This window comes from Polypterus senegalus, chromosome 3 (genome assembly GCF_016835505.1).
Source record: "Polypterus senegalus isolate Bchr_013 chromosome 3, ASM1683550v1, whole genome shotgun sequence".
NCBI lineage: Eukaryota > Metazoa > Chordata > Cladistia > Polypteriformes > Polypteridae > Polypterus > Polypterus senegalus.
The window spans coordinates 183,747,279-183,763,138 of record NC_053156.1 but is presented as its reverse complement, the minus strand read 5'-3'; the positions used below and the strand labels follow the sequence as shown (position 1 = coordinate 183,763,138).

The following is a 15,860-nucleotide window of genomic DNA, read 5'->3' as shown; positions in this document are numbered from 1 at the left end:
AACCAATTTGAAATGATTCGAGCTTTGTGACATGGTGCATTATCCTGCTGGAAGTAGCCATCAGAGGATGGGTACATGGTGGTCATGAAGGGATGGAAATGGTCAGAAACAATGCTCAGGTAGCCAGTGGCCTTTAAACGATGCCCAATTTGCACTAATGGGCCTAAAGTGTGCCAAGAAAACATCCCCCACACCATTACACCACCACCACCACCAGCCTGCAAAGTGGTAACAAGGCATGATGAATCCATGTTCTCATTCTGTTTACACCAAATTCTGACTCTACCATTTGAATGTCTCAACAGAAATCGAGACTTATCAGACCAGGCAACATTTTTCCAGTCTTCAACTGTCCAATTTTGGTGAGCTCGTGCAAATTGTAGCCTCTATTTCCTATTTGTAGTGGAGATGAGTGGTACCCGGTGGGGTCTTCTGCTGTTGTAGCCCATCCGCCTCAAGGTTGTGCGTGTTGTGGCTTCACAAATGCTTTGCTGCATACCTCGGTCGTAACGAGTGGTTATTTAAGTCAAAGTTGCTCTTCTATCAGCTTGAATCAGTCGGCCTATTCTCCCCTGACCTCTAGCATGAACAAGGCATTTTCGCCCACAGGACTGCCGCATACTGGATGTTTTTCCCTTTTCACACCATTCTTTGTAAACCCTAGAAATGGTTGTGCGTGAAAATCCCAGTAACTTAGCAGATTGTGAAAAACTCAGACCGGCCCGTCTGGCACCAGCAACCATGCCACGCTCAAAATTGCTTAAATCACCTTTCTTTCCCATTCTGACATTCAGTTTGGAGTTCAGAAGATTGTCTTGACCAGGACCACACCCCTAAATGCATTGAAGCAACTGCCATGTGATTGGTTGAGTAGATAATTGCATTAATGAGAAATTGAGCAGGTGTTCCTAATAATCCTTTAGGTGAGTGTGTATATATATATATATATATATATATATATATATATATATATATATATATATATATATATATATATAATTCTTCAACATTTTCTCATTGTAATGTTTCATTTACTGTTTCTTATAGTGGGATATCATATATATTGGAAATTAATTAAGAATATTATAGGTATTAAGTATTGTGACAGCTGGCCCCGGCACAGACAGACGGACAACATGTTTTCACCCATCACACCGTTTATTTACACTATGTACAATATATAAAGTCACGTGCACTCACACAACCCCAGTGCCCCTGGCACAAAATTCCCCAAAGTCCAGGGCCCACAGTCTCTGTGCCTTTGTTCCTGGTTGCCTCCTGTCCTCTCTCCAGCTCCGTCAATACTGCCTCCCGACTTCCACCAATGACTGGAGGGAGGCGGCCCCTTATATAATGCTCCCGGATGAGCCCGAGGTGTTCCCGGCATCCCCTCCTTAGCCACGCCCCAGCATGGCGAAAGTGTCGGCTGTCCTCCTGGCAGCCCTCCGGGCGCCACATAAAGTCTTCCCCCCAGCACTTCCTGGTGTGGCGGAAGTGCTGGGCTCCAGGGACAATTAGGCACTGGGGCGCCGCCTGGCGGTGGCCACGGGTCCCTACAGGGCTGGGCTTCCATGCCCTCGACCCGTGGCCCCCAACAGAACCAGGATGGACGCCCCCTTGCGGTCTGGAGGAGGCACAAGCCCGGAGCCCGGCCGGGGACCACAGTATATATTAAGTTTATTATATATATTCTGGCCCTCTACAACCATTCCAATTTCTCATGTTGCCCCTTTGGAAAAATAATTGCCCACCCCTGTTCTAAAGTGTTTAAAATTATAAAGGGAGGAAGTACAGCAGATTAAGACTATTACTTTAAAATCAATTTTTTGTCCAAACCAAGTTTTTCTTCACACAGACAACCAGTGACACATGGAATATGTTATGAAGTACAGTGGTAGACAGTAAAACCTGAAGAACCTTCAAATCTAAGCTAGAATTGATTGTTGTAAATATTATTAACACTAAAAGGAAAGAAAGAGTATAATATTACATACAGAGACTAATGTAGAGTTAAGAAATTAAGATATAAAAAGTAGGTTTCAGGTGCAACATATAGGGTTGACAAGTACAGCAAGTCATCAACTCAAAACAAAGGATAGCATTTAGCAAGAAGCAGCTATTTTATTATCTTCTTATATAATTACGCTACTGTGGATGTCCATTTGTCTGTCCAGTATTTTAAATCACCTGTACCTCACAAACCGTTTGAACTATTAATCTAAAATTTGGTACGCATATACTACATGACGTCTATTATCCGCTTTTGGGGTAATGATTGACATCCAAGGGTATTCCTCTTTTATTTTTATTTTATTGTAGAATCAACTCTAGACAGCAGCCAGCAGGGCAGCCGTGCGGCGTCACTTCTCCTACCTCTTCATATCTTAAATCATTCTTGAGGCAGACTGAAGACTTAAGTACCAGCTTAAGTGAAAAATTAAGGAAAACATAGTAAGTGATTGCAACACAAAAACTGACTATCAGTTTTAATGCAAAAAATTGCTGACAAAAGAAGAGATGAAGCGTGCCGCTATGGTGGAGAAAACAGCTGCTCAGGAAGCAGCAAGCGCATCAACCTCTGAGCAAGCGAATGCTAAACGTACAGAGAAAGAGTATGAAAAATATGAATGCTCAAGTCAAGCGTATTCACTGCACGTTATGTTGTGCACTGTTACTGGTTTGTTTATATTTGCATACTGCTCTTTTCACAAGTTACCTATTTTGTATAGTTTGGGAGCAGGACACACAAGACTGTAATACCAAAATGGACATTTTGTTACTTTATCTTACTTTCTCAAAAGTATTTGATTTTCTGTGAATGTGATAACACTCCATAATAACAACTCCATAAAAACAGCTGAAGTGCTCATTTAAAAACAGGTTACCAATAAATAGCACAGTATGCCAAAGAAAGAAAAAAATAAATAAAATATTAATTTTAAAGTTCAGAAGGGGCTAAAACAAAAGTAATGCGCCTCAGATAACTTTTTTTCTAATGTCTCTCTCTTTATTCACATTACAGAGATATAGTTCTACCATAATTAACAAAATCAACCCATCATCCTTTAAACAAAGCAAGAAGATCCAATCCACCTGGCTTCAGCAACCTATATTGCCTTAGTAGGTCTCTATTAATGTTACAATATTCCTCAAAGACCTTGTTCATGTGAACATATTTTAAAATGCCAATACAAACTTTCAAACTCACTCCCACTTGCATCACTAATAGCTAACAGTAGCAAGTCGCTTTGTACTTTTATTGAAAACTGCTTGATTGCCATCCTCCATGCCAACCAATTCACTAAACGTGGTGCATTCATATATTCCCAGACAACTGCTCCTTGATGAAACACCTGCTCTGAAGAAATCAATTTTGCAAGTTAAACCATACTGAGCCTCCAGCACACTGTGTTCCCTCATTCCACAGTACATGCAGCACACAGAAATGAACTACAAGCTCTGTACGTATTTAAAAACATGTCTTCTAAACCACAGAATTGATGCCTGGTCAAAAGTAAAACCAAACACAAAAAAAAATTATTTATTTCTTCAGAGAGAGATGATTGAAAATTATAAAAATATCTTAATACCAGGAGGGATATTAAGAAGACTGAAAATATTAGAAATGTATTACTAATAGAACAGAACAAGTCAGTGGATAACTGATGTTATATACTATTTGAAACTAGAAAAAATCAAATTCACACTTACGAGGAACTGTGCAAAACATTTGCAAAACCTGGGAGGATCTAATTAATAACATTTTAGAATAAACATTTAAATTGAGGAAGCAGGTTCTCTCCCCTCTTTTACTCTATTTATTTTTACTATCTTTAAGTTTTACTCTGCTGGCCAGCTCTCTTTCTCAGGGGTGGGGGTTGATTTGTTTTGAACCTCACAATGCAAAATACTGTCCGAAAACAGTGCATTTTTATTTTTTTCACAACTTCACTTTCTTACTTTGCTTGTAAAGATTATTACGTGTAAAACCAGAAAAGAAAATAAATCCTGGAAAAACCATAAGGTAAATTAAATAAGTAATAAAGATAAAAAAACTGAACATTTACCTTTAAATAGTATACCAAAAGTTCACTGAGTGCTGGATCTGCATTCAGGTTGACTAAGAAGCTTTTGTCCTCACCAACACGAATACCAGATGACTGTAGAGATATTCCCAAGCTTTCCAGCTGCTTCTGGCGCTCCTAAAGTGATACACATGCACATATCTGAATTAGACAGCATTTCAGGGCACAATAATGTTTGGGACAACTGGTATCACAGGAGTTTCTTATTACCCAAGTGTGTTTCATTGCTTCATTTGTGTAGGCATAAGATACCTAGGGCTTGTTTCTACCCATAGGAGTCCTCAACATGAGGACAAGAGTTGTGCCAATGAAAATCCAAGAAGCCATTATGCGGCTGAAAACCAAGAGTAAAATAAGAGACATTGGTAAAACCTTAGGATTACCTAAATCAGCTCTCAGAATATCATTAATAAGATAGAACCCACTGTTCAGCTCAATAATTCAAAAGGGACTGGTCTGCCAAGGAAGGTCTCCACTGCCAATGACAGAAGAATCCTCACTATGGTAAAGAAAAAGCCCTTAACACCTCCCCAGCAGACAAGTGAAAGAGTTTAGGAGGCAGATGTGTACATATCAGAGACCACTATCCAAGAGGACTTCATGAACAGAAATACAGGGGCCACACTACAAGATGCATACAACAAATTAGCTATAAAAACAGTATGGCGAGATTGCAGTTTGCAAAAAGCCTTAAAAGAGCCTACAGAATTCTAGAAAAAGGTCTTGCGGAGCGATGACAAGAGCGGAGTGCAGAGATGAAAAAGGAACTCCCAAGATCCAACGCATACCACCACACTCGTTAAACATGGTTTTTGGGATTTATGGCTTGGGTATGTATGGCTGCCAAAGTTGGCACACTTATCTATACAGATAATGTGTAACTGCTGACAGTAATTGCACAATGAATTCTAAAGTGTAAAGAAACATCTTATCTGATAAAAATCCAATAAATGCCTGCAAGATAACTGGACAGTGCTTCATCCTACAACAAGGTAAAGATCCTAAACATATTGATAAAGAAACACAGTAGTTTTTCAAAGCTAAAACATTTTAAATTCTTAAATGGCCATGCCAGTCATCTGGTTTAAATTCAATTGAGCATGCCTTTCATATGCTGAGGAGAAAACTTAAGGGGTCAAGCCCCCAAAATAAGCAAGGGGTGAAGATGGATGCATTAAAGGCTTGGCAGAGCATCACCAGAGAAGATTCATAGCACCAGGTAATGACTATGAATTGCAGACCTCAAGCAGTAATTGCATATAAGGCATACTCAACAAATTACTAAATATGACTACTTTAAAATACTTACCAATGTGTGTCCTAAAAATTATGATGCCCTGAAATGCGAGGACCTTACATAAAAAGTCTTCTCATTTCTACATGGTGTAAAAATGTGTGCAAATACTCTTAATTAAAGTCTACAATGTGCACTTTAGTCATGTCAAAATTGTTTGATTTGCAATTTTCAACTATGAAGGAAAAATGCGTCTCAGTCCTAAACATTATAGAGGGCACTGTATGTACAGTGCATCAGGAAAGAATTCACAGCGCATCACTTTTTCCACATTTTATTATGTTACAGCCTTATTCCAAAATGGATTAAATTCATTTTTTTCCTCAGAATTCTACACACAACACCCCATAATGACAACGTAAAAAAAGTTTACTTGAGGTTTTTGCAAATTTATTACAAATAAAAAAATTTAGAAATCACATGTAAATAGGTATTCACAGCCTTTGCCATGAAGCTACAAATTGAGCTCAGTTGCATACTGTTTCCCTTGATCATCCTGGAGATGTTTCAGCAGCTTAATTGGAGTCCACCTGTGGTAAATTCAGTTGATTGGACATGATTTGGAAAGGCACACACCTGTCTATATAAGGTCCCACAGTTGACAGTTCATGTCAGAGCACAAACCAAGCATGAAGTCAAAGGAATTGTCTGTAGACCTCCTAGACAGGATTGTCTCGAGGCACAAATCTGGGGAAGGTTACAGAAAAATTTCTGCTGCTTTGAAGGTCCCAATGAGCACAGTGGCCTCCATCATCCTTAAGTGGAAGAAGTTCAAAACCACCAGGACTCTTCCTAGAGCTGGCCGGCCATCTAAACTGAGCGATCGGGGGAGAAGGGCCTTAGTCAGGGAGGTGACCAAGAACCCAATGGTCACTCTGTCAGAGTTCCAGAGGTCCTCTGTGGAGAGAGGAGAACCTTCCAGAAGGACAACCATCTCTGCAGCAATCCACCACCATTCAGGCCTGTATTGTAGAGTGACCAGACGGAAGTCACTCCTTAGTAAAAGGCACATGGCAGCCGGCCTGGAGTTTGCCAAAAGGCACCTGAAGGAATCTCAGACCATGAGAAACAAAATTCTCTAGTCTGATGAGACAAAGATTGAACTCTTTGGTGTGGATGCCAGGCATCACGTTTGGAGGAAATCAGGCACCGCTCATCACCAGGCCAATACCATCCCTACAGTGAAGCATGGTGGTGGCAGCATCATGCTACGGGGATATTTTTCAGCGGCAGGAACTGGGAGAATAGTCAGGATAAAGGGAAAGATAACTGCAGCAATGTACACAGACATCCTGGATGAAAACCTGCTCCAGAGCGCTCTTGACCTCAGACTTGGGCGATGGTTCATCTTTCAGCAGGACAATGACCCTAAGCACACAGCCAAGATATCAAAGGAGTGGCTTCAGGACAACTCTGTGAATGTCCTTGAATGGCTCAGCCAGAGTCCAGACTTGAATCCAATTGAACATCTCTGGAGAGATCTTAAAATGGCTGTGCACCGACGCTTCCCATCCAACCTGATGGAGTTTGAGAGGTGCTGCAAAGAGGAATGGGCGAATCTGGCCAAGGATAGGTGTGCCAAGCTTGTGGCATCAAATTGAAAAAAACTTGAGGCTGTAATTGCTGCCAAAGGTGCATCAACAAAGTATTGAGCAAAGGCTGTGAATACTTATGTACATATGATTTCTCAGTGTTTTTATTTTTAATAAATTTGCAAAACCCTCAAGTAAACTTTTTTCATGTTGTCATTATGGGGTATTGTGTGTAGAATTCTAAGGAAAAAAATGAATTTAATCTATTTTGGAATAAGGCTGTAACATAACAAAATGTTGAAAAAGTGATGTGCTGTGAATACTTTCCGGATGCACTGTATACAGTGAAACTTAAGTCAAGAAAATGTAAATAACTGCAGAATTAATCACATTCATGAGTGTTTTCAGAAACTGGGTTACAGAGGGTGGCTTCCAATTAAAAATTGAGCATGCATGCAGCATTCAGAAAGAAAAAGGTAATTTCTAAATTGTCTGCCTATCTGCCTTCAGCTTTTAGGACACTCTGACAATAACCAGGTTTCCATCCAAGGAGTTTTTGCGAAAAAATATTTAGCGCTTCAAATTTTAGCTGATGGAAATGCTAATTATCGATAAAATGTTGTACATGTCGACAAAATATTTTTCCGTTTAACTTTAGCGCATAAATTCCATATCGATACTTCGGATGTCGCAAAAACTACATTGGAAACACTTTTTGTCGGAAAAAAAGGGCTTTAACGCAAATAAATGTGTCACATGATACATTTTCATCACGTACAATCAAAACGAGAATAGTGGAGCGGTTCGCATGTTCTGATGAAGAGACCCGTTATTTCTCGTGATGAGCCAATGCAGTAGCGGATAGGCTGGGTCTCCTGCTACTAAAAGGGGTACCTGAACTCCCTCCACATCAACTGTAGCCTGGGGGTGTCTCTCAGGATGTCTAAATAATGCAAAAACCGCAAAGGTAATTTACTGTGCCAGTCAAAATATTTAATAAACCGTGTGTTTCATTATCTAAACATTTTTTTCTTATTATTAAATGGCAGATGTTTTAGCATATATGAGAAATTCTCTCATTAATATTAACTTTAGTTTTTTGATTAAACGTCGTTATTTTGTATTAATTCAAATTTCAGTTTTAATTAAAAACCTTAAGGGAAGCAGGTTACAGTACTAATTCAGTTGTTATCGCACTGAGAAGGGATGTTGAAAGGTAGGCTCACCTGTACAGATCCGATGCTGCAAACACAGCTGCATCATGGGCACTTCCAGGAGTGCCAACGTAAATGTCTTGTTTCACGCACCTGTCATCAACAAGGGCCTGGAGAACAATAGATGGCCATCCTTTGCGATTAATGTAATCGCGGTAGCCTTCCGTCGGGGGAAGAATAGGCACATGCGTGCCATCCAGCGCACCATAAATCTGTGGCACAAGATGCACCAAGGAATTGCGGTATGCAATTTCATTGGCCTCCGCTACAGTTGGAAGTCTGATATAATGCCGCATTAATTTTTCTTTAATAGCGGTGCACACAGCATATACACATCGATGGACGGTAGTTTTACTAACCCCGAAAGTTTCTCCAACTACTCTATACTCGGCGCAGGTTGCCAGCTTGTAAAGGGCGATGGCAATCCGCTTTGGTTGGAACCGGTGGTCGGTGACAGGACTGATGAATCCACACAACATCTCAAACATCGGCCGTGTCATTCTAAAATATTGCAGCCAGAGATTTTCTGTGAAGTGTCTCCCCACCACCTCCTTCCAGAAGGTCTAATTCCGTCGTCTCTCCCATACCCGCACTGGGGTACTTTCATCGAGCTCTAGGGCTATCAGACAAGCAACTGCTTCATTCTGCTGTCGTCTTCGGATATTATGTACAATTCCAATTATTTGTGAAACTGAAATAACAGTAAGCTGGCAAATAAAAAAAAAACTGTCTGAATAATCTCTTTGTTTCTTTGTTTAGTGGAGGGGGTGTAACGTGGAAAACAAAAGGTAGATAATTTGCGACATACACAAAATTATGTATGGAAACGGCTCAAGGGCAGATTTTTTTCGCGATACAACAAAACTTATGCGACAGTTCGTTTTGGAGGGGATGACGTCATCACGCACACCATTTTATCGATAAAAAGCCAGTTGGATGGAAACAGGCTGGAGACAGCAAATTTCGCACATTTTTTTTTACGTATATTCTGATTGTCGATAACAAAATGTTGCAAAAAACTGGATGGAAACTTGGCTACTGAGCGACAAAAGAATGTCAAAGTAAAATCAGTGCAATTGGCTAATACAGCCTTGGAATACACTGATCTAGTAAACCTAAAAATTGTTAGCTAAAAATGTAGTCACTACAATAACACAAAACACCAATTCTAAGTAACTAAATAAATCACATGCTCTTTGTCATGCATTTACACAGAGTGCATTGTCACACCCACTACACGACAAAACAACTCGGGATCCCGGTTGGCAACCCCAGGCAGACATGCAGCCCAGTCCCAACCTCTGGAAGTGACCCTCTATCTGCCACAGCCTGGTGATACGTGGGCGACCCCTTGGCCTGGTCCAGCCACTCGGTTCCCCAACAATGAGGACCTTAAGAGATGGATCACTCTATGGGAAACGCGACACATGGCCATAGTGCCGTTATTGACTCTCCCTCACAATGCAGGTAATGTGCATCATGAGCAAAGGTATAATTATGAGATCCTTGGTAAGAAGCCAGATTTTAAATGTATGGAAATCATAAATGTAGTGGCACTAGAGTGGGTCAGTGGCACTAGATTTTCATGTTAAATTTTAATTTGAAGCTAAGGCCGTTGCCAATGATAAAAAAAAGGTTCCAAAAAAAAACTTGTAACAATTGACTGTGGTACTGCAGAACCATAATTACTTATCCTTGCAGTAAATAATGTCAAATGTTCTACTACAGATAATATTCTGCTACTCAGAACTTCAGTATGCAACCAAGAAACTTTCTGCTAATTATGCAATACATGTGAAATAGAGCACTAAATACACATCCAAAGTTTTTGGTAAAGATTACACAGAAACTGGAAACTAACCTGAGCAATTTCTTCAGTCTTACGAAGCTTATCTTCCCAAGTGACGGTCATTTCTTTAAATAACTTTTCCGACTCCTCCAAACGATCCTTCAGTTCTGGAGCTTTCAGAGACTATAATTTCAAAATAAAGACAGCTTAACGAACAGTGACTTAGTTTGCTTTATACTGTTAATAATAAATACTTAACGTTTGCTATAGGGGCAAAAAAATGCTAAGAAGAAAACACAGCTAAAGTCAAAATACACTTTTTGCTTAAGATTTTCAAATATTCTGCTTTCTTTAAAGATTATAATATAATAATTATAATAAATGAATCAGCAATATATTGTAATGTGTATATTTTTGTAAAAAGAACAAACAACAGCAGCTCTAATTAGGTTATGCTAGACTAAAGTGGTGAGTTATCCAAGTAAAGGGGCATGTTTTATACCAGGTGTTTTCAAGTTCAGTGCTTGTGACCCACCTTTAACTACAGATTTTTGTTCCCAACCAAGTTTTCTTTTGATTGGACTCTTCTGTAATTAAGCAAGTCCCAGTGTCTTATGTTTTTTTTGTTATCCCAGAAACTGAAAATAGGTTATGCTAAATGATTACTGAATAAAGATATGTTAGACAGGAATACTGCATGTTCATTCCTTATCTTGCTATTTAATATATTGTTCTTTGTTAAAATTTAGATTTTTTAAGCCAGTATTTGCTAATAAGTACATAAGTGGATAAATTAAAGTACCTGCTGTCCTTTTATCATTCAGTGTCATTTACACCAGTGTTCCCTCCTTCTTTATTTTTTTCCACTTGCACATGTTGTTGATGTGCTTGATCAGCCCTCTCCAAACAGCTTGGTACTGCAACTCCTCATCAGTCAAAACCTTTTTCCTTCAGATCTTCTTTAACTTTTTCCAACCACCTTCTCTTTGGCCTACCTCATGTTTCTCTCATCACATGCCAATATCACTTAAGCTACTTTCCTGTACTTTCTTAAATGACTCTGCCACTTGTGTTGAACGTAGGATTGTCACATTTCTTATTCAGTCCTTAATTTGTAACTCCACACATCGATCCCAACATTCTCATTTCTGTGACATCCAATCTCTTCACATGCACTCCCTCCTACTGCCCACGTCTCAGCTCCATACTGTACTGCTAATCTTATCACTGTCTTAGTAACATTATCTTCAAACAATGCTCTAATTCCTCAATCACAAAATACTTTTGACACCTTCTTCTAACTGTTCCATCCACTCTATCTGTTATCTCTGCAACTTATTTTCCACCAGTGATCTCTCTACTAATTATCATTTAGATACAATTAAACGAGCAAACTCAATTTATTAAGCTTGATATAAATGTAAATCATACTACTACACATGTCTCAGAACAAAGGAACACAAGAAAAAAGGCATCCTAATGATACAGCAAAATTAATTAAAGGTAAAAATTACTTATTAATTGAGAAATTGGTTGGAAAAAAAAGAACAACAATATGCAGCTACAGGGTAGGACCTAGGACTGAACAGGAAAACTACTGCTATATACAAACAAGAAGATCATTTCATAGTTTTGAATTTGATGAAGCCAGAATTTAAAAGTATCTACTCTTCCATCAAGAAGGATAAGGGTAATTAGCTTGATTCGACTGATACATTAGTAAAGAGAAGAGAACAGAGCAGTCACAGGGCTTGCAAGCAACACGTTTTAGACCCCACTAGGTTCCAAAGAGCAATAGTTGCTTCCCTTACATGAGTTCTCTCATAAAAACTCATTCTTGTGCACATTAATTCTATTTAGTGAACAGGCAGACTCCTAGTGGAAGAAGGCAAGATGTAATTGTAGTGATTGGGCTAAATAGATCTTTAATGAAGTAGACATTCTTTGCAGCCTGTCACAAGAGACCAGAAAGATTAAAACAGCACAAAGATTCATGCATGTCCCCATTCTCTGAGAACCAATAAAACATACTCAAGTTTGTGCTGTCAATCTCCATAAAGGCTGAAAAAATGGTATTCCATTACATGTAGGTAGTTTTCTCACTATCTCATGATGCATTTCTAGAAGCTTACCTTGATGTTATGATTTCAACTGAACACAATGAACAAGATGCACACAGACCCTCAACTATGTGATCCACAACCAGTTTAACCTGATTTACCCAGGTAAGCTGGTTGCCCCTTAATATTTTGTTCCTTTTCTCTCTGCATTCCTATGTATGCATTGGGATGAGAACTATTCTTTTCATATCATCCAACACCACCTCTAAACATGTCTTTTGCTTTACCTCCTCTGTAGCCTCATCCACTCCACATCAACCCTGATGCATTTCTTCATCCAATAGTTCTCTGCCTTTCTCTCAACATCTCCAAGTCACCTTACAACATAGCACCTATCACCTCCAAACAAAGTAATTTTCCTTTCACTTCATAATACTCCACACATTCACAGTTTTTCCTAGCTTTGTTTCATGTTCTGACTTTATATGCCACATCTCATTGCAACACAGAATACAACTCTTCAAACAGCTTTCATCAACATTTCACTGCAATGTCAGATAGGTTTCTTTTTCAGTTGCTATTATGGCCAGTGCTCCACACAAAGCACTTGACCAGTTTTTATGACATCTGGGACAACTGCCTCCGAATAGATTTGACCATACAGGTGAGTGAATCCTTATAGCATATTGGAACTGGTACAGGATATAGGAACCCATTGTGAATAAGTCCCTGAATTAAATGAAGGGAACAAAATAACACTAGTTCCAAAAACTAAATTACAAACTCACCCATATTGGAACCTTAAGTCTTAAAGGTGGCTATCCAGACTAAGGAGGTACGAATGAGAAGAGTAAAAGGGATGCAGTGCAAAGGCGTCCTGGATATACCTGAAGGGAATCAAGTAGCACTTGATCCTACAAAAGTGAGATATGGAGCCAAATAATGGTCACACAGACAGGAATGAGTCCTCCTTTAACCAAAGGGGGACCCAAACTGTCTTGTGGCCACAAAGAAAAATGGGGAGCCTGCTTAAAGAGAAAGACATACCCAACATAGGGGGAAATATCCAATCCCAAAACCCCATAAGGACCATGTGGTTATAGGTTTCCAACTACCACATTACCACACGGTGAGCCAGAGAAAGATGACATTATGACCTTTAAACTTTGCTTTAGGAAAAGGTTGAAAATATCTCAAGTGAACAGAGATCATTGTTATAGGTGCCAGAATACAGGGACATGATGGGGGAGCCATGTACTGACATCCTGGCCAGTATGAAGGAAAATTTCATACTTGGATGGGGGGCAGAATGGAAGGACAGACGAGCTTACTGGCCTGATGAGGAAATGACTTTGTACCCGGCCAGACAAACATAACTGATGGACCAGCGGAAGCCAGGATGACTTCCTTCCCCCATATGGCAAATGGTAGTGGTCTTCTTGTGGCATCCCAGTTTGGACACTCGCAGGAGTGCTAGCTTGGGTCCTGGAGTCTAAAAGTGCCATCCTTTCAGGGTTCCAGTAGAGGGCACTGCCGAAGAGGACCTCCCTGCTTTCCAAATGACCCGGAAGTGCTTCCAAGAGCACTGTAACACTGGAAGCATTCCCAGGTTCCATCGGAAAAGAATCCCACCGCCTCATACTGGGGAATCAGATTCAGAAGGCAGTGGGCAACACTCTTGGAGGAAGGAAGGAGGAAGAAATTGACTAATCTGATTGTACTGTGACAGATCTTTGCAACCCTGATTATTATATGGGTATTTTGGTTTAATAAATTACTCTTTATTTAGATCCAGAGCTGTTTTGGCCATTACTGTGTCTGAGGTTTGGGGCTCAGTGGAGCTCCCTGATGGTTACACCCTATTGTTAAATCTTTCAAAATCCTCATTTCAAGCAACATTATCCCATTTAATTAGCAACTTCTCTATGTACTTCGTCCAGATATCCATAATCTATTATTAATGATGTTCCCTTTAATGTTTTTCAAGGTAATTCACATCTACTACATCCTGCCTTTCATTTACCATCTCCTTTATGATTTTAACATATTCCTCTTTCCATCCATTCTAATAATACATTTTACTTCTGCCATTCACTTACTAACTGCTGTCTCTTGACTCTTGCACTCTCACACCTTTTTTGTAGCATTTTGCTTTGCTTCATTATAGTTTGTGCTGTCACCCTCTGCCTTTCTTTTCTTCCACTTCTTATTGTAAATCATTTTCCCCTCAAATACCATTTCTACTGTAGCATTCTACCACCACGTTTCTTAGTTTCTCACCAGTTCCTTTGTCTAACAATAGTACTGAAACCTCATTCAGTCTTATTAACAATGTATAAGCAAATCTAATTATCACATAGTCCTTCAACTTTCAGACCTTCAGCTTCAGTACTTGGAGGCTTCTGCCAGAAAAAAAAATGTAAGTTTCATGGACAACTAAAATCTTTTCTGGGAAAGACCACATTTCTTCAGACAAGATGGTCTACATCCAAACAGAATCAGCACCCAGGTCCTCTCTGACAATATCTCAAAGGTAATATTCCTTTCTTGACTATGTAATTTTAGTCATAATCTTTACTAAAATGCCATTAAAGTATGTGATAATTCTGTACTGAGTTCACATTTAGATGTGCACTGTATTATCACTATAATAGCTAACCATAGTCTAACTAAAAAAAACAGAAAAAGCGGAATAAATGCAAATAACTTAATTACCATTTCACTTATAGATACCCAATGTATTAGATCCACAGTATAACATAGGTATAGGTTAAATAAAAACTCTGCACAAAGCGGCATAAATGTGAACAACTTACTGGTAATTACCATTTTAAACTACCATAACACTCCCATTTAGCTCTACTCTTCCAAGATTTTAAGTATGGCTTTACTAAATATTAAAGCATTAATAAGTAAGACTCTTTACCTTAACATACTTATCAGTGATAGGAAAATAGACTTTCTTAAATTAAGTGAAACGTGGCTCAGCTGTGATGGTACTGCAGTGTTAATTAAAGCAGCACTTCCAAATGACAGCTTTGTTCATTTAGTTCATCAGGGCAAAGGTGGAGGTTTAGCAAATATTGATTCAAGCTGATTAAACTAGATACTTGTTTTGATACATTCACATCTTTCAAACATTTTGCTGTGGTGAGTAAAATAGTCTCTCGCATTGACCATTTATAGACCTTCAAAATATAATGTGCCTTTTTTTGAGGAATTATCAGACTTGGTATCTGTAATAATAACTAATTATGATATATTCCTAATTGTAAATTATTTAAGTTTTCATGTGGTTAACCAATGTGACAAGAAAGCAAGAGAATTCATGAACTTATTGCACTCTATTGATATTTTTCAGCAAGTCAGCCAGCCCCCCATTTTTACACATTATTTGATGTAGAGTAAGAAGCGTACTGTTAAAAAATGTTATTTTGACAGACAGACAGACAGACAGATACTGTATTAATCCCCAAGGGGAAATTCACATACTCCAGCAGTAGCATACTGATAAAAACAATATTAATTAAAGAGTGATAAAAATGCAGGACAAGATAAAAAAATGCAAGGTGCAGAGTGCAAGGCAGGTATAACAGTCAATAACATTGTATAATGTTAATGTTTACGAACTCCTTCCCTAACCCCCGTACAGCCTGGAGATGATACTGTTCAGTGGAGAAAGTGGATTCTCCATGATTGACAGGAGCCTACTCAGAGCCTGTCACTTTGCCACAGATGTCAAACTGTCCAGCTCCGTGCCTACAATAAAGCCTGCCTTCCTCGCCAGTTTGTCCAGGCATGAGGCATCCCTCTTCTTTATGCTGCCTCCCCAGCGCACCACCGTGTAGAAGAGGGCGCTCGCCACAACCGTCTGATAGAACATCTG

At 39.2% G+C, this 15,860-nt stretch overlaps 1 protein-coding gene across 1 annotated transcript in view; it reads right to left on the bottom strand.

Annotated features, from left to right (window-relative positions):
• Positions 1-15,860, bottom strand: part of LOC120526634 (kinesin-like protein KIF13B) — a 655,733-nt gene that overhangs the window by 424,515 nt on the left and 215,358 nt on the right. Inside the window, exons 9-10 of the mRNA XM_039749796.1 lie at positions 9,987-10,097; positions 4,068-4,202 (exon numbers count right to left, since the gene is read on the bottom strand). Coding sequence (XP_039605730.1) covers positions 4,068-4,202; positions 9,987-10,097 — 246 coding nt within the window. The remainder of the gene's footprint in view (positions 1-4,067; positions 4,203-9,986; positions 10,098-15,860) is intronic.